Source organism: Sinocyclocheilus rhinocerous, unplaced genomic scaffold, assembly GCF_001515625.1.
Source record: "Sinocyclocheilus rhinocerous isolate Xijiao unplaced genomic scaffold, SAMN03320098_v1.1 scaffold472, whole genome shotgun sequence".
NCBI lineage: Eukaryota > Metazoa > Chordata > Actinopteri > Cypriniformes > Cyprinidae > Sinocyclocheilus > Sinocyclocheilus rhinocerous.
Window position 1 is genome coordinate 443736 of NW_015641089.1, and position 20240 is coordinate 463975.

The following is a 20240-nucleotide window of genomic DNA, read 5'->3' on the forward strand; positions in this document are numbered from 1 at the left end:
TATATATCTGTGTCATCTTCGGTTTTCTCCCTCTTTCACCCCCGATCAAGACAGAGACTCACCCGCCGTTTGTTTCAGTGTTGAAATAAATACTATTTGGCTTGCTACCGAGGCAGATAACATGGCTAATTAACTAGCTAACGTCAACTAGTTTCCTCACTCACGTTACTTCACAGAGTGAAGAATAGCAGTCTAAAGTACGTACTGTAGCCTACTTTCCTGCGATTTAGTACAATATCCGGGAAAGGTGAACATTCCTGCATCATAACTTGGACTGAAAGATGAATGTGTAGAAAGCGAGCATGTCTCCAAAAACCTTGTTGAGCTGCAGGTTTATGCATGCATTTTTTATAATTTTTTTTATTTTATTTTTTTACAGAAATTATGTTTTGATTATATTTTTGATTATTGAGCTGCAGGTTTAGGCTCACTTAAGTGACTGCATTTAATTAAGAAGAATTTAATTATTTATTCTAATTATTTAGCCTTGACATGTTTACTGTTCCAAAATGTTCCTTAAAAATAAAATGTGTTCAGTGGAAAAAGTAGTTTTTTTTACCCAGACATTTAAAAATAACATATTTTAGAGCTGTAATCGCAATACTGTGAAACCGTGATATTTTTATCTAAGGTTATCATACCGTCAGAATCTCATATCGGCCCATGCCTAATATATATATATATATTAGTCTTCATTTTGGTCTCATTTTCCATTACAAATATCTTCACATTCTTAAATCAGGATACATTTACTTGAGAATCAAAATTACAAGATTAAGTCTTGTTTTCTAAACAACAAAACTGTTGGTCAACGGGGTAAGAAAAGTGAATGATTTTTTGACATATCTTTTCTTGTCTTAAGGATAAACTCGCTCAATTTTCATCAAATTTTCATTCTCAAGTAAATTTATTAAGAACTCATTTCTTTTCAGTACCCAGGTACCTTCACCTTTTACATGAAGGGTAAGATGCAGGGAATTTAGGAAGATAATGAGATGTTATGAGGTGTTAAATCTGAAAGGCACTAACGGTATTTTAACCTGATGTTTACAGTGTGTCTTCTGCCGTCATTCACTGAACTGATACGATACCGGTTCTGTAACATGCATGTTTTAGGACATACCCCCGGCCTCATGAATATGTAAACGTCTCTGATCTCCCCGCCTCCTGGGACTGGCGCAACATTGATGGCAGAAACTATGTGAGCGTCACACGCAACCAACACATCCCACAGTACTGCGGCTCCTGCTGGGCCCATGGGCTCCACCAGCGCTCTCGCAGGTCAGACTCAGGACACTACAGTAGAGTACAGTGTAATAGAGTACAGAAAATTCAGCTCAAACACATGGATTTTTCTGTCTTAAATTCAGATCGCATCAACATCAAGAGGAAAGGGGCGTGGCCTTCTGCTTACCTGTCAGTGCAGAATGTGACTGACTGTGGCGGGGCGGGCTCATGTTACGGTGGAGATCACATGGGCGTATATGCATATGCACGAGCGGGGCATTCCTGACGAGACCTACAATAATTACCAGGCCCGAAATCTAAGTAAGACACCAAACTCTGCAATGACATGAGATGCTGTGAAAATGTATGGAAGCCCATTTCCGCCAAAAAAAGTTAAAAAGGTAATTCCATTATGGACTTTTTATCTCACAATTTTGACTTTTTCCTCGCAAATGAAAGAAAAAAGGTCAGAAGTGCGAGACACAAAGTTAGAATTGCGAGATAAACGTGCATTTCTAAGAAAATATAGTCAGAAACGCAAGATATAAACTCGTAATTCTGAGAAAAAAGTCAGAATAACAAGATATAAAGTTAGACTTGCGAGATATAAACTCATAATTGCAAGATTTAAAGTTACAATTCTAAGAAAAAATTGTGAGATACAAACCTGCAATTCTGAGAAAAAAGTAGGGAATGTGAGATACTGTATAAACTCGAGAAAAAGTAAGAATTGTGAGATAAAAATTCAAAGTTACCTTTTATTTTTTATTATGTGGCAGAAACAAAAAAACAGAATTGCAAGATTTAAATTCAGAATTACAAGATGTAAACTCAAAATTTACAACAGAGTCAGAATTGCGAGAATAAAAGTCAGAATTGTGACAATTGCCTTAATTTATCTTGTAGCAGAAACAGGCTTCCATAAAAATGTCATATGAGTTGCATTTAAAAGGCTTTTTTTTTTTATCATTTCAACACGCAAATGTCATATGCATTTACAAATTAAAACTTTTGTCCAAGTAACAATAACTGCACTAATCATACAATAATTACTCTTGCATATTATGCACATTGTAACGGTGAAGTAGAAGTACATTGCGAGTTGTGGCGGATTTAAATATAGGTCTTATTTTTCTTCTCTAATTTTTTTTTGGCAGAATGTGACTCCTTTAATCAGTGTGGCACATGCTCGTTCTTTGGCTCCTGCTCGATAATTAAAAACCACACCGTGTGGAAAGTTGGAGATTATAGAGACGTCTCAGGACGAGACCGAATGAAGGCTGAGATTTACAAAAATGGGCCAATCAGGCAGGTTCTTCAGCCCATATTTTGAGTTAGATATAAATTTAAAAAGTAAGCCACAACTCTCTTACTGTTGGGCCTCAATGGCAGCAAAATCAATATGATGCAAATGATAAAAGTATTTGGCTATAGTTCATGAACAGTTTTTACAGCAGGGTTATTATAGTCAACTAAAACTAAAACCATAAAAACAGTTACCTGACATAAAATGAAAAAAATAAAATAAAATAAAAAACATTACATCACCGAATCACATCATCTCAGTGGCAGGATGGGGCATCACAGAGGACGGGACCGAATACTGGATCGTCAAAAACTCCTGGGGCGAGTTCTGGGTTAGTAGTGACAGCGTCCTTTGGGCTTTGGTCTGATCTCTGCTTAGTTTTACCACTATCATATGAGGCCTATAGATTTAAGAAAAAAGTCTAATCAATTAAGTGATGTTTGTAAACAAATTTCGGGAGGAGCACGCACAGATAATTAACACGGCCAGTTCATCATTAGTGATTACACCATTTATCCAATCAGCGCAAGAGAAAACTCCTATAAATAACCAAGTACGTCCTACCTTCGTTATGCATTAAAGAAATTATTTATCTCAAAACTTTAAATTACTCACCCATTTGGTGGCTTTCAACTTTCCTCTGTGTCACTTTCCAAAACCTTCACTCTGTCTTCTCCTCTCTGGTGGAATTGCTTATGCAGCTCTATCGTAAGTCACTTTGGATAAAAGCAACTGCTAAATGCATAAATGTAAATGGATCATATAAAGGAAGGCGAAATTCTGAAGACTGTGCTGGTTTCTCCTTTTCATGCAATTACAAAACCTTTTCTTGAACACGCAGTAAGTGTGTTAGAATGGCTGTGATTAAACTCTTTGTCTTGTGTTTTACAGGTGGAGTCAGGCTGGGCCAGGATTGTCACCAGTGCATATAAGGGAGGGAAAGGAAACTGGTACAATCTCGCCATCGAGCACTACTGTGCATACGGAGACCCGATCTTTACATAGATCAGGAGGAGCCATCTGGAGCAGTTCCTCTCATAGAATTAGCATTGACTCAATCTTGGAATTGACCTGGGATCAGACCTCACCGAGCAACATAGACACTATTTATAATTGCTAAGAAATATAATTCTTCTGGTGTTCTGGGTGTAAATAATTGTTGTCATATCAAACATGGGAGATGTGTTACATTACAATTTTTGTAGTAGAGTGAGCATGGAAATGAGTGATAGTACACAATTACGTGATACTTGATTATTTTATTAAAAATCATGTAAAACACTTTCGGAGTTTTAAAGGTTGGAAACTTTAATTTAATATTGAAATATTGCACATCATAAATCAGAACTCTCCCTATAATTGCACTTTACTATGTTTGTTTTTGTTCTAAACAGAACACTAAAAACAATTCTGTACTTTCAGCCGTGTAGCAATTGAATAGTTTTTTCTCTCTCTCTTTTTGTCTATTGCAGTCACTGAATGAATCTCTCTAACCTGTTAAAAAATCTGTCATGAATTAAATCTGTCATGAATTAATTTATGTGGACTTTATTTTAAAGTCATTGTGTCTAGACAAGATGACTTCCACTGCTGTATTACAGTAATGACAATTTAATAAGAATCGAGAATAATTATAATTCAAACAATAATAAAAATTTTGAAGCGCTAATATATAAACACAAAGCACCTGAAAGCATTACAGTCATTAAAATTTGTGAAGGAAAAATATACCTAATTATCACGCAATTAAAGGTGGGGTAAGAGATTTCTGGTAGCCAGTGTTGATATTTCAAATCACCAAAACAAACACGCCCCTACCCCAAAAGGGTCTCGTCCCTATTTTGATAGCTCCGCCCCACACATACATACCCAACCCAGGCAACGACTATGACACACAAGCTTATTCAAGCAAAAGCCAGCATATATTAGTTCTGTGAAACAAAGCAAAACCAATGTTACTCACCTATCGAGAAGAAACAAAGCAACCTCGGCGTCTGATCGCAGGCCGTCCCGCTCCTTGAGTTCTCTCCAGCGCTGGAAAGCTGATCCGTTATTTGCACGGGTCCTGCTTCTTGCCTTATCGTAAGCCTTCTTTTGTTCCGCATACGGTTTCCTCTTTTGTTTTTTATCATCTCTATCTTTCTGTCGCTCGGCTCGGTGGAAGCTTCTGTCACGAAAACAAATTCCTCGTATGTGTAAACATACCTGGCAATAAAGCTCATTCTGATTCTGATTCTGATTCTATGATATATATAGAAGTTAGATTAACAAAACATTTAGTATTGTCATTATTACTTTATTATGCATCAACATAATAAAGCAATAAATACTTGCTTAAAGTTTAATTTACTTACAAATACAAAAAAATGGAAGAAAAATCCCGACAAATTCCTTTATGGTAATTTATACATGGCATATGTTTATAAGTGATGCCTGACTGGTGCCCGTTTGCTTTCTCTCTCATCTGGGCTTAGCAACAGCACTAGCAGACACTGCATTGGTCAGAACTGACTGAAGGAAGCCCTGCGGTTCGTTACATCTCCTGTCAGTCAAACAGAACACGAACCAAGACATGGTTCCCGGCTACAGGAGAAAACAAGGGCACTGGGCTGGATAATTACCCAGGCGTGAGGATGCTGAGAGGCGCAGCCCTCTTCTGCCTCTCTCCGCGGCTCAACTCTGGATGCCATTGGATCACTTTTATTAAGATGCATCATTTGATCTCTGTGCACCTGAATGCGTTTGCTTTAATTTGATTTCAAATGGCGTAAATCTAGATTAGAACGAGGATGCCAAACATCTCTCGTCTGCTCTGCAGAATCCGATTAAATGACATAAGCGAATTGAATTGATAGATTAAAGGCATTATAGCTGCTTTCGTTGTTTTTAAGATCATAAATCCTCTATCAAATATTTGTGCATAATTTACTGAGCTTGCAAATCCGATTCGTCTTCGAGCATCGATCCAGGTAAGCATCAAATTTCAAAATCATTAATATTCATACGCATAATGTAAGGTTGCATACTAGCTACCTGTGTTTGTGATACAGTATGCAGTATGCATTGTGTTTTGCAAAACTGCATCTCTGCTACGTGCGTTGCGCAGCAACCAATCAATGCCATTGACGTGTTCAGAAGTGTTACATTGTTTGGCATGATGAAACCATGGCAAATTGCTCTATGGGATGCAAAAAGACAATATTAACAGTGATTGCAAGAGGCTTAATGAGGCATCGTTGTTGCAGTGATGCATTGCAGTGCATCATGTATTAAAACACCATCCATCCATCCATACTTAAATGACTTGCATTCTAAGCATGCTTCAATGACAGCACAGTGAAACCCATGTGGGGTTGGTTGGGACTGTACATATTGTACCTAATGTAGGTTACTAAGCAATGTACTGTACAGCAGTCTGCCTACACACTCCAATTCTGCATTGCAGCTTGATTGATGACACACCAAAACACACTCCCACGCGGCAAATGTACGGCAATGCGTGCAAGAGTTTGCTTTGGCTTTCATGTATGAATAGAATTATTTCTTTATATGAAATATGCAATAGCAAGACTAGGATAAAATCAATTAATACGCTGTTATTCCCAGTAATATGCAGTGTATTCATAGTGTACGTCAAAGCTGACTTTAATACACTAGGAATAGCAAAAGAAAAAAAAGTAAAATAATGGTTCAAATGGGGACTGAACAGCTTGATCACTGCAACAAGAGGTCCTGGTAAAAATGCAAATCACTTCTTAGATTTTTTTTTTTTTTTCATTAAATAATTTGATATATTATTAAAAGGTAGAGTTAATCAGTGTGCTGTGTTTGTTAATAAAACAAATGGGTTTTTGCTTTAAAGAAACAGTTCACCCAGAAATTAAAATTTGCTGAAAATTTACTCGGCTTTAGATCATTAAATATGTAGATGAGTTTGTTTCTTCATTTGGAGAAATGTAGCATCACATCACTTGCTCAGCAATGGATCCTCTGCAGTGAATGGGTGCCGTCAGAATGAGAGTCCAAACAGCTGATAAAAACATCACAATAATCCACAAGTAATCCATCTTAATAATGGATGTGTTTCTTAAAAACACGCATCTTTTCTCTTCACAAGACATTAACTGATGGACTGGAGTGGTGTGGATTACTTGTGTATTATTGTGATGTTTTTATCAGCTGTTTGGACTCTCATTCTGACGGCACCCATTCACTGCAGAGGATCCATTGCTGAGACACTGATGCAATGCTACATTTCTCCAAATCTGATGAAGAAACAAACTCATCTACATCTTGAATGTCCTGAGGTTGGGTAAGTTTTTGGGTAAATAATTTCAATGCTTTTATTATTGCTGCTGCAAAATTCAAAATGAGTACAGAGTAGCACAATGAAATAGAAAGGACCTTTCCTCTCTCCTTCCATCGTTCTTTCACTCTGTGCATCTACGTAATTAGCGTTCCTGTGGAGATGTGGTAAACAGCAGCTGATGCAGGAGAATCATTAGCTAATTGCCAGCATCGATGTTCTCCTCCCCATCTGCAAATCACTTACGGTTGCGTCGGATTTCAAACTTGATATCAGTTTTTTCTCTAGCCTCCTTAGAGATTAAAGAAATAGTTTAACCAAATATGAAAAATCTGTCATCTGCTCACCCTCAAAACGCTTGCACTTCTTCTATAGCTTCTCCTCCTCGTCTTTTACGGCATTGTTTTTCTCTGTTCCTCACGCAAAGCTTTTGTACAACTGAGGACTGAGAAATCAAGATGAAACAGCATCTGCAGCCTATTTTACTGCCATGCTGACTGATTAGCTAATATTTGGCAAATTTGAGATGACTGGAATCAACTGATAACCCACAAAACCAACCTAAATTTCAGTTTTCAGATTTTCTAGTCAATCACGATTAAACAATCGAGAATCTGTGATTGAAAAACGAATCGTGTTTGACCAACAGAAGTTCTCGGACGTAAAACTGAGCTCTAACCTCATTGCATAATACCTAGAGATTTACTATGGCAGAATCAGCCTGCGGCATTGATTTTCGTGCAGGTGCTGAAGTCGACACTTTCACCGCTGCAGATGCCAGCGTAAGAGTATCGCTCTAGCAAAAACAGCAATTCCTAGAGGATCCAGGAAGGTCTTTACATTTGCGAGACATTAAAATCACGGGTCTTTGACAAAACTACTGTAAATCTGAATATGCAATGACCCCAAACAACCTTTGGACACTCAAAAATGCCAGAATATCATTGCATTAGATACGACATATCAAAACAAGTGTCTGTATGCATCTCAAATGCTGCTTCTCTACACTAACTTGACTTTTCTTCATAATTTTTGAAGTTTCAACCTCTTTTAATCAAGTGTTTTGGTGATGTTTAGTGGACATGTGAAGTCAGTTCTCCTCAAGTTCAGATAAATAACACTTGCTTTGATATTTTGTTATGTATGCATGCCAATGATGTACTGATATTTTTAAGTGTAGAACCTTCAAATACATTTTGAGATCACTGTATATGACCACAGTGACTAGCAATAGCAGTTTTATGGTTAAAACTAAAAGTGGTTGAAATATATAATTTTTACATCAAGAAGCTCTACGTTTGATTAATAATACATGACCGCTAAAAACCTTCTCTCATTCAGTCTGAATAATGTATGGCCCCTCAAGATGAATCTGAAGGGCCAGTAAGGACAGAAGAGGATGACTAATCCTGGATGTCTCTGGCTGCAGGACAGGAAGCTCCGAGCTGCTGCGTCTGTCAAAGCTGCTGTCTGCTGACTGATAGGGCTGTGAAAGACAAGGAAAACATTTCAGAAGAGCTAGACAGAGCGTAGAGTAGAGGACTGTGAATATATTAGCAAGCACCGCTAAAAAACAGTGAAACTGCACACCTCAGATAACAACCATCTACTGAAAGACAACTGGGGGAAAAAAATGGTGTAGAAACTATTTTCACTCAGACATTGCTAGTAAATTTCAAACACAGAAACGTAAAGAAACACATTCAATTGAACATAAAATGTATTTTCTAAAAAGTATTTTCTAGTAAAACACACTCCAATAATCTTTATTTACAACTCAAAAAAAAAAAAAGACCTAGTCCTACAAATATAGGCTTAAACATGTTATGCCCATTTACTGTACGTTTATTTACATATTTCATTATTGTTTACATCTGCATATTGTTTGCATTTACATATTAAATTATATCACAGTAGTTTACATATTTCAACATTAACATTTGCATATTATATTGCAATATAAATGAAAATGTTTTTACACGAGAATAATTCATCTGTCTATGCATGTGCATTTGCATGTTTATATATTATGCTTACATTGACATGTTGTTTACATTTACATATTAAATTATATTGCAATATGACATTTCGGTCATACATTATTTTAAAGTACAATTCTCGCTATTAACAAACCATTAACTACGACATTTGCCTCAATAAACTCCTAATTTGCTGCTGATTAATAGTTAGTTAGGTAGTTGTTAAGTTTAGGTATGGGGTCGGATTAGAGACGTAGAATATGGTCGTGCAGAATATGTGCTTTATAAGTACTAATAAACAGCCAATGTGTTAATAATAGGCATGCTGATAAGCAACTAGTTAATAGTGAGAATTGGTCCCTATACTAAAGTTTTACTGACATTTCTAGCTATGCTGTACAAAAAAATTAATTTAAAGATTATTGAAGTACTTTTTTACAAGAAAATGCTATTTTAGTCTTTCTACTTCTAAATTTGATGTTTAATTCAATGTGTTACTTGCGGTTTCTTTGTAATTATTTGTGAAAAGTAACAAAATCTACCCATTTCTGATTGAAAATTGTTTCAAATAATTGATGTTTTACAAAATAATTAATTTTGATTACCTTTGCAGTGCTACAACTGATAATTGCACTCAATACAAAATACAGCAACATTTCAGAAGCACTTTTATTTGTGATCAGCAACTGTGTGTTTCTGGCCCGATTATTATTTCATGAGTCATGGTGCATGGAAATCGTGTTCAAAATAATAATTCAGCTCAGGGTCTATGTATATCATTTATTCAGGATGCATCCAACACATCCTGAGCTGCTGTCTGTTTTAATGTCTCATTGCCCTCGGTGTGACTGTATCTAATCTAGAAATCAACCACTGTAAATATTCACTAGCAGTAACCTAATTCAGGAACATCATTTACTACTAAGAAACAATCACAGCTACACAGATGCATTTATATTCATTCATATGCAAATATCACTTTAGTCATGTTCTATAGGGGTGGTTTTCTCCATTAGTACCCAAGGGAAGCACGCTGGAAGAACCCGGGCTATTTTTAGATCCTTGTCTAGGTCACAATGTGAATCATTTTCTCTACTAGGATGCCGTTGGCAAGATCCAAGCAACATGCAGCACACTCTGTTCCCACTGTAACCTGCTTTTACTGCGGTTATTTGCATGGGTGAGTCTGTGTGCATTTTAAGATTTTCCTAAATACTTACTTCCATAGTGTCTCTCACTCCTGGAGGAATTTATTTAATCAGAATTTACTCTCTTAAAGGAATAGTTCACCTGAAAATTTAAAATTAGCTGGAAATGTCCTCACCCTCAGACCATCCAAGATGTAGATGAGTTTGTTTCTTCATCAGATTTGGAGAAATGTAGCATTGCATCACTTGCTCACCAGTGGATCCTCTGCAGTGAATGGGTGCCGTCAGAATGAGAGTCCAAACAGCTGATAAAAACATCACAATAATCCACAAGTAATGTAAGTAAAGCTGCATGTTTGTTTCTGGCTAAAATCTATCCATAAAATTGCTTTCGTCAGTGAAAAAGTCATCACATCTGAATCAGGAGAGAAATCTGCACAAATCAAGCACCGTTTACAAGCAAAAACAGCTCTAAACAAATATGTGGGTGAATTTTGATGTGAGACGACAACAGGAAATTGACTTTTTCACTGCTTTTGGTGGTGTGGATTACTTGTGGATTATTGTGATGCTTTTATCAGATGTTTGGACTCTAATTTTGACGGCACCCATTCACTGCAGATGATCCATTGGTGAGCAAGTGATGAAATGCTACATTTCTCTAAATTTGATGAAGCAGCAAACTCATCTACATCTTGGATGGCCTGAGGATGAGAAAATGTTAAAAATGAATGTGAATAGCAGCTTAGATCATTTGGAAAAAGTTGATGAGAAACATTTGACACTTCTGAAAATCTAGAGACGACGTGTGAGACTGCTGGGGTCTTTTTCCTACATCTGAGAAGTAGGAGACTTCTTCATTTTCTCTCCATTTAATCTCATTGCTGTCTAGAAGAAACAGAAGGCATTATTTTTGTAATGTTCTTTCCTATGGGCTTCAATATCACAAGTGTCTTTGTGCATGCAGGCTCTCTGGATCTTTCTCTGCAGCGTAGTTTGCATTTTTCATGGTGTCTATGTGAAAGCCCTGCTGACAGCAGCTGTCATACTGTCGCTCGCAGGAACGGCCATGCAGCGCTTCTTTTGTGCAGCTCCACACAAAGACCAGAGGGAGTTTGACAATATATCCACTGTAATGAAATTACACCGCATTAGTGCAACAGGTGCTAAAACGATGTTAGGAAAATTTAAACTGGGTGAAAGTTATTCAGCAGCAGAACAGCATGGACTGGTTTCCTCCTGATCCTGGACTAAATGCACAAACTTTAACGGAGAACATCTGTGGTAATGGATTGAGCTGTGATTGGTGAAAGGTCCCTTAGGTTTTGAAGAGAAAATGGGTGATCGTTTTACTTCTGAGTAAAACAAGAAATTCAGTGAGGAAAAATAAGATGTAGATGCATTGATTTATGGGGATCAATTGAGTAAATGACTCCTAAACAAGGACTTCTATATGAAAATATTTGTTGAAAAATATGCAAGGACTTTGTGATTAAAAGAGTTATTAAAATTATTAAATTTTGATTTAAGATTATGAAGACAAACATAATGATAACTGATAAATCAGTCAAAATAAGACCAGGAGCTAGATTCATAAACCTTTTGAAGAATACAATTATTCTAATTTTATTATTAATAAAATTAAAATATTTTCTTCTTATTTTCTAACTTAAGAAAAGTCCAAGTATATTTTGTATTCCACAAAAAACTAATAAAATTTAAAGAGAAAAAAAAGTCATATAGATCATTATAAATAACCTTTAAAAGTTAGCATTAATTCCAAAAAGTAAACATTTTAAAGAATTTACTTGGTTTAAAATATTAAATATTACAACATCAGACATTTTTACAGTTTTGGTATACTATACTTTTGGTATACAGGATATGATTATATTGTTGGATGTTTGTAATAAGCAGTAGCTACACTGCAAAAAATTATCCTTACTCAGTAGTTTTGTCTTGTTTAATAATACAAATATATCAAAGTTAAACAAGTTTATGCTTAAAACCAGAAAAAAAACTCTTCTAATGGGGTTAAAAAATAAAACTTAATTAAAAGGGAAACAAGATTATTTTTCTTACCCTACTGGCAGATAGTTTTCTTGTTTTAAAGGGGTCATATGATGCTATTTCAATTTTTCCTTTCTCTTTGAAGTGTTACAAGCTCTTGGTGCATAAAGAAGATCTGTAAAGTTGCAAAGACTAAAGTCTCAAATCCAAAGAGATATTCTTTATAAAAGTTAAGAGTCAACCACACCTACCTAAAACGGCTCGTTCTAACACGCCCCCGCATGTCTACATCACTATGTAAACTAGTTTGTTTGGCCTTCCAAAAGAGAACGATATCCGCTTCGACATGCCTAGAGCTGATCCGTGCTGGTCACTGAGGAAATACATCAACTTCGCGCTGTCGATTGCCGGATCGGCTTTTTTTGAACCTTAAACCACATAAACACATTTCATTACACCAAATACACAACATAATGTTCTTTTTAGCAACATCATATGACCCCTTTAAACAGAAATTGCTCAGAAGACTAGACTTAATATCTTAGGTCATTTTGCTTTTCAAATAAATGTATGTTAATTTAAGAATGTTTAGATATTTGTACTGGAAAAACAAGACAAAAGAAAATCATTTAATGTATTTATAATCAGTTATTTTATTAAGAGAAAAAAAAATGTTTGAGAACTACTTAAGAATTTTGTCAAGAATTACACTTACTTACAAAAAAAATCTCTTTTCCTAAGATTTTAATAATTCTGGCCCAAGGAAGTTAAATTTAAAACATAAATGTAAAAAGGCTCAATTTTGATTTTATGAAACTCAGAGGAAATGTTTGTAATTTGAAAGATCTGAGGTTCAGACTAAGCAGACTGTGTGTAATTGTATGTCTTCAGGTAAAGCAGCACCATGTTGACCAGCATCACCGAGAGCATCTTCTGCTGTCTGATGGGAAAGACTACCAGTGTCGTGCTGCCGGTCAAATCATCCGACGGCAAGCCGGCTGACGGATTCGAGTTTGTGGAGGTGAAGCCGGGTCGGGTCCTGCGTGTTCGCCACATCCTCCCTGAACGGTCTGCTACGACAGAAGCTCAACCAGAAGCGGGCAGCAGCGTCCACTGCAAGCGCAAGATCACGGTGTACCGCAACGGACAGCTGGTGATCGAGAACCTGGGCGACGTCCTCCACTCTGAGATCCTGCAGTGCCAGAACGGAGACGTGGAGCAGTGCAGTACAGTGGAGGTGGAGCTGTCCGATTACACCACCGCGCCCTCATCCCCCGATCCCAAACCCGCTCCGCCTCTCCCCACCTCAGACCAGCAGAAGCCGGCTCCCCCACCAAGACGCCGGCGGCGGAGACCCAAACGCACCGTGCTGATCGATACGGAGCGCTGCATCAGCAGCTGTAAGGGGATGCATTCGGACGTGGCGCTCTTCTTCATCCACGGCGTGGGCGGCTCGCTGCACATCTGGGGGAGTCAGCTGGATTTCTTTTCGCGGCTGGGTTATGAGGTCATCGCCCCGGATTTGGCGGGACACGGCGCCAGCACTGCCCCTCAGATAGCGGCGGCGTACACCTTCTATGCCCTCGCCGAGGACCTGCGCGCCATATTTAAGAGATACGCCAGAAAACGGAACATCCTCATCGGTCACTCCTACGGGTAAACATTGCGTTTCAACTCACTGCGTGTTTTTTGCATTATACAGTATCTGTCAAAAGCATGGACACTCATTTCTGATGATTAATTTTAATCTGCTAAAATAACAGTAAAATGTTGAGAAATTACTAAAAATCTAGCTATTAAAAATAGTTTTAATTATTTAAAAAATAATTACTAACTACTAACCTAACTACTGGGATGCCTCAGGGCTCAGTTATTGGACCACTTCTCTTCTCTGTCTACATGGCATCACTAGGTTCTGTCATTCAGAAACATGGCTTTTCATATCACTACTATGCTGATGACACTCAACTCTACCTCTCATTCCATCCTGATTATCCGACGATAGCTGCTCGCATCTCAGCTTGTCTAACAAACATTTCTTGCTGGATGAAGGACCATCACCTTCAACTCAACCTTGCCAAGACAGAACTGCTTGTGGTTCCATCAAACCCATCGTTTCATCACAATTTCACCATCCAGTTAGGCACATCAACCATAACTCCTTCAAAAACAGCCAGAAACCTTGGAGTTATGATTGATGATCAGCTGACTTTCTCAGACCACATTGCTAAAACTGTCCGGTCCTGCAGATTTGCTTTATTCAACATCAAGAAGATCAGGTCCTTTCTTTCGGAACATGCTTCACAACTCCTTGTTCAAGCTCTTGTTCTGTCCAGGCTGGACTATTGCAATGCTCTCTTGGCAGGTCTTCCAGCCACTTCTATCAAACCTTTACAATTAAACCAGCAAGATTTATTTTTAACGAGCCGAAAAGAATGCACGTCACACGTCACAAAATTAATAAATACTATATTAGTGTATAAATATTTCTAAAACTAAAACTATTAATAACTGCTTTCGTTAATATAAATAAAGCTGAAAAATTAAATAGAAATATTTTTATGAAAAACTAACTTAAATTAAAAATGTGGCATTGGAGACTAACTGGAATAAAATACTAAAATTATACTAAATAAATTATAATTGTACTAGGCACAAATCAATCAAATAAACAAAGTTAGATTGAAATATATAAAGAAAGAAAAACTAAATCAAAGTGACACAAAATTTCTAAAACTTGCTAAATGAAAATATGAAAATAAAATCTAATTCAAAAATATGAATAAATACTACAATATTATATAGATAATACTAAAATTACACTGATTTAGTCAAGCGTGCCAAACTTTGACTGCTACTGTAATTCTATAATTCACAGAAGCCTTGTGTTTCTTACTGGCAGGGTGTCGTTCTGTACGTTCCTGGCACACGAGTATCCGGAGCAGGTGCATAAGGTGGTGATGATCAATGGAGGCGGCCCCACGGCCCTGGAGCCCAGCCTGTGCTCCATCTTCCAGCTGCCCTCCTGCGTCCTGCACTGTCTGTCTCCCTGCCTGGCCTGGAGCTTCCTCAAGTAAGAGCCCAAGATAACAACTTCTGCAAAAACAAGAGTCGTTTGAGCATAACCTGTAGCATGGTAAAAACCAGTCTCTTCTTCTGTTTTCCGCTTAGAGCTGGTTTCGCCAGGCAGGGCGCTAAAGAGAAGCAGCTTCTGAAAGAGGGAAACGCTTTTAACGTGTCTCCGTTCGTTCTGCGAGCGATGATGAGCGGTCAGTACTGGCCCGAGGGGGATGAAGTTTACCACGCCGAGCTGACCAGCCCCATACTGCTGGTGCACGGCATGTACGACAAGTTTGTGCCAATTGATGAGGATCAGCGGATGGCAGAGGTTTGTGCACATCAAATAAATCTGTGATCATTTCTTGTGTGACAATAGAAGTACGGAGCCTTCTTTGGCGTAACAATTCACATACTTTTACTAAAAGTATGTACTCTGCCAGAGAGCTCCTGAAACCTGTCAAGAACATGTCCAGGTCACATTTCACCCCAAAAATCACTGGAAAGAAATAAAAAATTTTACAGAAAGAAAATGAATTTTTCTTTACTTTTTATAAACTATAGGACTTTCTTGCGATAAATTTTAGGACTTCTTTTGCAATAAATGTCAGGACCTTTTTGCAGTACGTTACAGCATTTTGCTATAAATTTTAGGACATTTTTGCAATACATTTTAGGACTTTTTGAATACATTTTGGGACATTGCAATACGTTTTAGGGCTTTATTGCTATAAAATGTAGGACTTTTTTTGCAATAAATTTAATAACATTTTTGCAATACATTTTAGGACTTGTTTAGGACTTTCTTGCAAGCAAAAAATACTTAAATACTGACTAAAATATGATTTAATAAATAGGAATAAATGATTAAAATAAAATTGTATTGCAAATGCAATTTTTTAATTGTAATACAGTAAAAATACTGTACTTCAATAATGATAACCTAATGAGATTACATAAACAACAACAACAAAAAAACTAAAAGTAAAATGTGCAAGCATGACCGTTATGAGAATTTAAGGTGAGAACGTGCTTAATTGTTATGAAAATTATGTCACAATGCAAACATCTTAAGGTCTAAAATAATAGGCTTAATTTTCATCTTCCTGCAAAATATAATAATTATTTCCTTCTTTTGATTTTGGGGCAAGTGGAGCATTTTTTTTGTGAGATTCGCACACATGGTCTTGCATACTATGTGAATTGGGACGCAGCCTTGATTCTATGTGTGTGTGGAATAACAGTGATGTTGGCTCACTCACGGCTCTCCTCTTCAACACAAGAGCGTCTCTGTGCTGTAATGGGCTGTTCATGAGTAGAGGAGCATTATTAGCATGTGCTCTGAATGAAACACTGGCGGCTCATTGCACTGCTGTAGTCAGTCAGGACTCCCTGCAGGCAGATAGGAGGGTCACAACACTGTCAACAAAACACAAAGTTCAGATGTTCTGCAAAACTGCAATAAATTAGAAAATGCAGTAACTGTATTAGAAACAGCAAAATAGTTCAAATCAAAGAGTAAGACTGACTGCCGACCATCACTGATATAAGTCATGTGAACGATTCAAAACGGACAAACAAAAAGTAGTTTGGCATTCGTTTTGTATTTACTCACTTATTTACTCCTCTTCATCCCTAGTGGGACAGAAGGCATTAATGATTTGTTTCCACTTCTTGTTCTTGTTCTTTTCTTCTGTCCATCTCAGGGCAGTCTTTGAAATTTGGTCCTGGTCCATTCTGAGGACATGTCCGAAAGTTTTATATCACATATTATTACATTTTTAAAAATATTTATATGTAATTTAAATATAAATCATGTATACTTTAAATGTATATAATGTATTATTTATATGACATTAGTTTAACATGAGTGAAAATATTTAAATTAAATGTCATTTATATATAAATTAGATAAATACACAAAAACAACAATAACAAAACATATATATATTATATTTATATAAACCTTATTTACATAAGTATTTAGAAATACGTTTCTTTTATATGTTCATGTATTATATAAATACATTTTATATATGAATGTTACTTTACAAAAATTACCAAAAATATGTATTTTATAATTTTATTTTATGTTAAGGAACATAAAAAACATGCACGTTCTAAAATGTCTGAAGCATAGGTGCATGACCAAAAAAAAAGTACATAAAAATGCAAAAAGTCAGCACACTGTTACTCCCACAAAAAAAAAAAATTAAGTTCCACCAGAAAATGTTATGACATTTCAAGCAGAACAGCTCTCATATATATATATATATATATATATATATGTATATGTATATGTATATATGCACACACAAATACATGTTTTACGCTGCACTCAATAAAAGTATATTTTTACATTGCTAAACCATGTCATGTTTTTAAATATTTGTAAATTGTCTTTATTTCAGATCCTCTTGTTTGCATTCCTGAAAGTGATCGAGGAAGGCAGTCACATGGTGATGATGGAGTGTCCCGAGACGGTCAACACACTCCTGCATGAGTTCTTCCTCTGGGAACCTGACAATTCCAAAAAGGACACGGCTACCATGGTAACAGCTAGCCAGACCACAGCCGACGAGGCCACGCCCGTCCAGACGCTCGCCGTCGCCAACGGCAACAGCAGCACAGGGACTCTCAAGGTCAACAAGCCCCTTAACAAGTAACCTGATGATTGACGTTTTCGGGGTTAACCAATCAGAAGGCTGTTGATGGCAGGCTGTCAAACCGTCACCTTGGCTGAGAGCTGGTTTTTGGTCAGAAGGCCCAAGCGGGTGTCCAGACGGGGGTAAGAAAGATTCACGGGTTCGAAGAGACTCTCTAGCGATGAGGGAAAAGCAGCAGCTGGTTTTAAACCAACAATGGTGGTTTATGACATCACAACGCCTTTGTTTCTCTATGCTACCTTTGGACAATATCTTTCCTTCTTGTGCTGTCTAAAGAAAAGGACTGGATGTTCGTCCAGAGGATGGAAATCAAGTGTGTCCAAGTCCAGACAGGACTGCAGTATGAGAAAGAGAAGAAATCACTGAGGTTAATTATAAAAACCAGTGCGATCAAACCCAGGAGAGTGTTTAAAGTCAACATGAAACCTATTTTACTTCCATAATATGACATCTTGGGCATTACAAGTACAAGAAGTAAAAGTACAATTACGAAAAACAGCTGTTACTTTAAAATAATGAGCACTAATAAATCGTGCACAATGTGACTGGAAAATAACAGGGTTGTTTTCATGTTGACTTTAAAGGACGTTTGTACAAAATCTGTGTTCACGTCATACTCATACTAACATATTTTAACGTCTTCCCTCATAAATCAAATCCACTGCTTGGAGTGCAAGAGCGATTGAAAACAGATGTGTGAAATACTCAATCCTGTTTAAACATCTTAAAAAGATAACGTACTGTAAATTAACACACGCATTTTACTTGAAACAAATCGTGTGAGTTTAAAAACAAAACCACAGGTGTCGGTTCACAGGAAGGATAAAAACAGGACAAGGAAAAACAATGACCGTCACAATGGGAAATTTCATGCACTTGTCTCCTAGCAACTAGAAAGTCAGGCATTAGAGCAAATACACAGTGAGCGAGAGAGAGAGAGATAATGATGCCGCCTGCCACAACATGACACGGTGCTGAGGAAAAACAGGATATAAGCTATAATATCACGATGCATTCATACAGAGCGGATTGCTTAAAAATCAGAATTTAATATTGAAATGATATTGTGAATATCTAGTCAGCAATTATGCTCAATAGGACAGACCCGCATGCAAAGAAGTATAACATGCGGCTTCGGCATGCATCCCACTGGTTACCATGACAACAAGTAGTCGAAGGCAAAATGGATTAAGGTTGAGGTCTGGTCCGTCTAACCCTCCATCCTTCACATAGACATCATGAGATCTCTGCAGGCTCCTCACATTTATGCACTGAAAGCGGTCAAACATCACGTATCAGAGCAGATCAATTGGAGAAATTGTCAGGTGTTTATGTAACTTAAAATCCCACTGGTCATTTGAACAATGCTGACTCCACATTGTAGTTGTTTTTAACTAATAATTAATAACTTGACAAAGAAAGGCGATTCAAACATCCTCATGTTAGAGCGGCATTCAAAAACAACTTAGAGAAATTAAAAATCAGACTTGCATGTACATTACAGTTCAGTAAGTTTTCATTTTTAAAGAGAAATTGATACTTTTATTCCACAGGGATGCATTAAAATGATCAAAATTGACAGTAGTTACATTTATAATGTTACAAAAGATTTCTATTGCAAATGTTACTGTACTCAACAGCTACCGTTTTCAGCATTGATAATAATCAGATATGTTTCTTGAGCAGCAAATCAGCATATTAGAATGATTTCTGAAGATCATGTGACACTGAAGACTGGAGTAATGATGCTGAAAATTCAGCTTTGATCACAGAAATAAATTACATTTTACTATATATTCACATAGAAAACAGCTATTTTAAATTGTAAAAATATTTCACAATATTACAGTTTTTACTGTCAAAAAACTTACAGACTTCAACTGCTGAAAGCTAGCGCAACTAAATTCCCATTTAACACATTACAACAATAAAATACACCGATTCCATTCTCACAGTTCAACTACTAATAACATAACACACGTTCTTCTGGAAGGAAATGTGCACTTTTTTGATGTGTTGAGAAGAAATGTAGACCTTATTGTCTGCTCAGTTATTTTACACACATGCGGTTATATATATATATATATATATATATACACATATATGCAGATATATAAAGGAAAAATTGCAGAATGAATTACAGGTGAATGAGTTTGTCTACAGTGATTACAGCCGGATGCCAGTGTTGAACATCAATCCCAGTGTAACCACAAACTCTAGAAGACTACTGAAGCCCTATGGGTGACAGATAATAATTTCATCCTTCAGTCTGTAAAAACACACCAAAATGCATTTACAGTGATGCACTTACTGTACAATCCAAGTCTGTGGAGTGTTACTGGATTTTACATGGTCAGAATAAGACAAACATTCTAATAAGACTATTCTCTTATTAACATGTATGATATTTAAGTCTTGTGACTATGTGTTCAAAACGGTGTATATTTTAGCATTTATCCCACTGCAGACTTCCACTGAAAGTGCATTACTGTACATGTGTTGTTCCTTTGTTTTTGCTCAAATTCTAAGATAAACAATTCC

The 20240-nt window shown here is 36.8% G+C and overlaps 1 protein-coding gene, 1 long non-coding RNA gene and 1 pseudogene across 6 annotated transcripts in view; 2 read left to right on the top strand and 1 right to left on the bottom strand.

Moving 5' to 3' along the window:
- Positions 1-1182: 1182 nt before the first annotated feature.
- On the top strand, positions 1183-3731 carry LOC107754606 (cathepsin Z-like; annotated as a pseudogene).
- A 1331-nt stretch (positions 3732-5062) lies between these two features.
- Positions 5063-19231, top strand: abhd8a (abhydrolase domain containing 8a). 4 transcript variants are annotated; one of them, XM_016571085.1, is made up of 5 exons: positions 5063-5502; positions 12868-13632; positions 14879-15049; positions 15148-15364; positions 17445-19231. In XM_016571085.1, the coding sequence occupies exons 2-5, from the start codon at positions 12881-12883 to the stop codon at positions 17697-17699; spliced, it is 1395 nt and encodes a 464-aa protein (XP_016426571.1). In that variant the 5' UTR covers positions 5063-5502; positions 12868-12880; the 3' UTR covers positions 17700-19231. The 4 variants fall into 4 exon arrangements, with proteins under 4 accessions (XP_016426571.1, XP_016426573.1, XP_016426574.1 ...); XM_016571087.1 differs by lacking the exon at positions 5063-5502 and adding an exon at positions 9930-9998; XM_016571088.1 differs by lacking the exon at positions 5063-5502 and adding an exon at positions 10282-10304.
- Positions 14995-20240, bottom strand: part of LOC107754591 (uncharacterized) — a 43430-nt gene continuing 38184 nt past the window's right edge. Inside the window, exons 2-4 of one of the 2 annotated variants that reach the window (XR_001641603.1) lie at positions 16649-16770; positions 16296-16425; positions 14995-15072 (exon numbers count right to left, since the gene is read on the bottom strand). This is a non-coding gene — a long non-coding RNA (uncharacterized LOC107754591). Of the gene's footprint in view, positions 15073-16295; positions 16453-16648; positions 16771-20240 lie in introns of both variants that reach the window. The other variant, XR_001641602.1, reaches the window with a different exon arrangement.

What these genes read in the sequence shown, in the direction of transcription:
- abhd8a (XM_016571085.1), top strand. Translation starts at nt 12,881, where the DNA reads ATGTTGACCAGCATCACCGAGAGCATCTTCTGCTGTCTGATGGGAAAG. An exon ending in CTGGCCTGGAGCTTCCTCAA is followed by an intron (nt 15,050 to 15,147) that starts GTAAGAGCCCAA and finishes TTTTCCGCTTAG; the next exon opens with AGCTGGTTTCGCCAGGCAGG. An exon ending in AGGATCAGCGGATGGCAGAG is followed by an intron (nt 15,365 to 17,444) that starts GTTTGTGCACAT and finishes TCTTTATTTCAG; the next exon opens with ATCCTCTTGTTTGCATTCCT.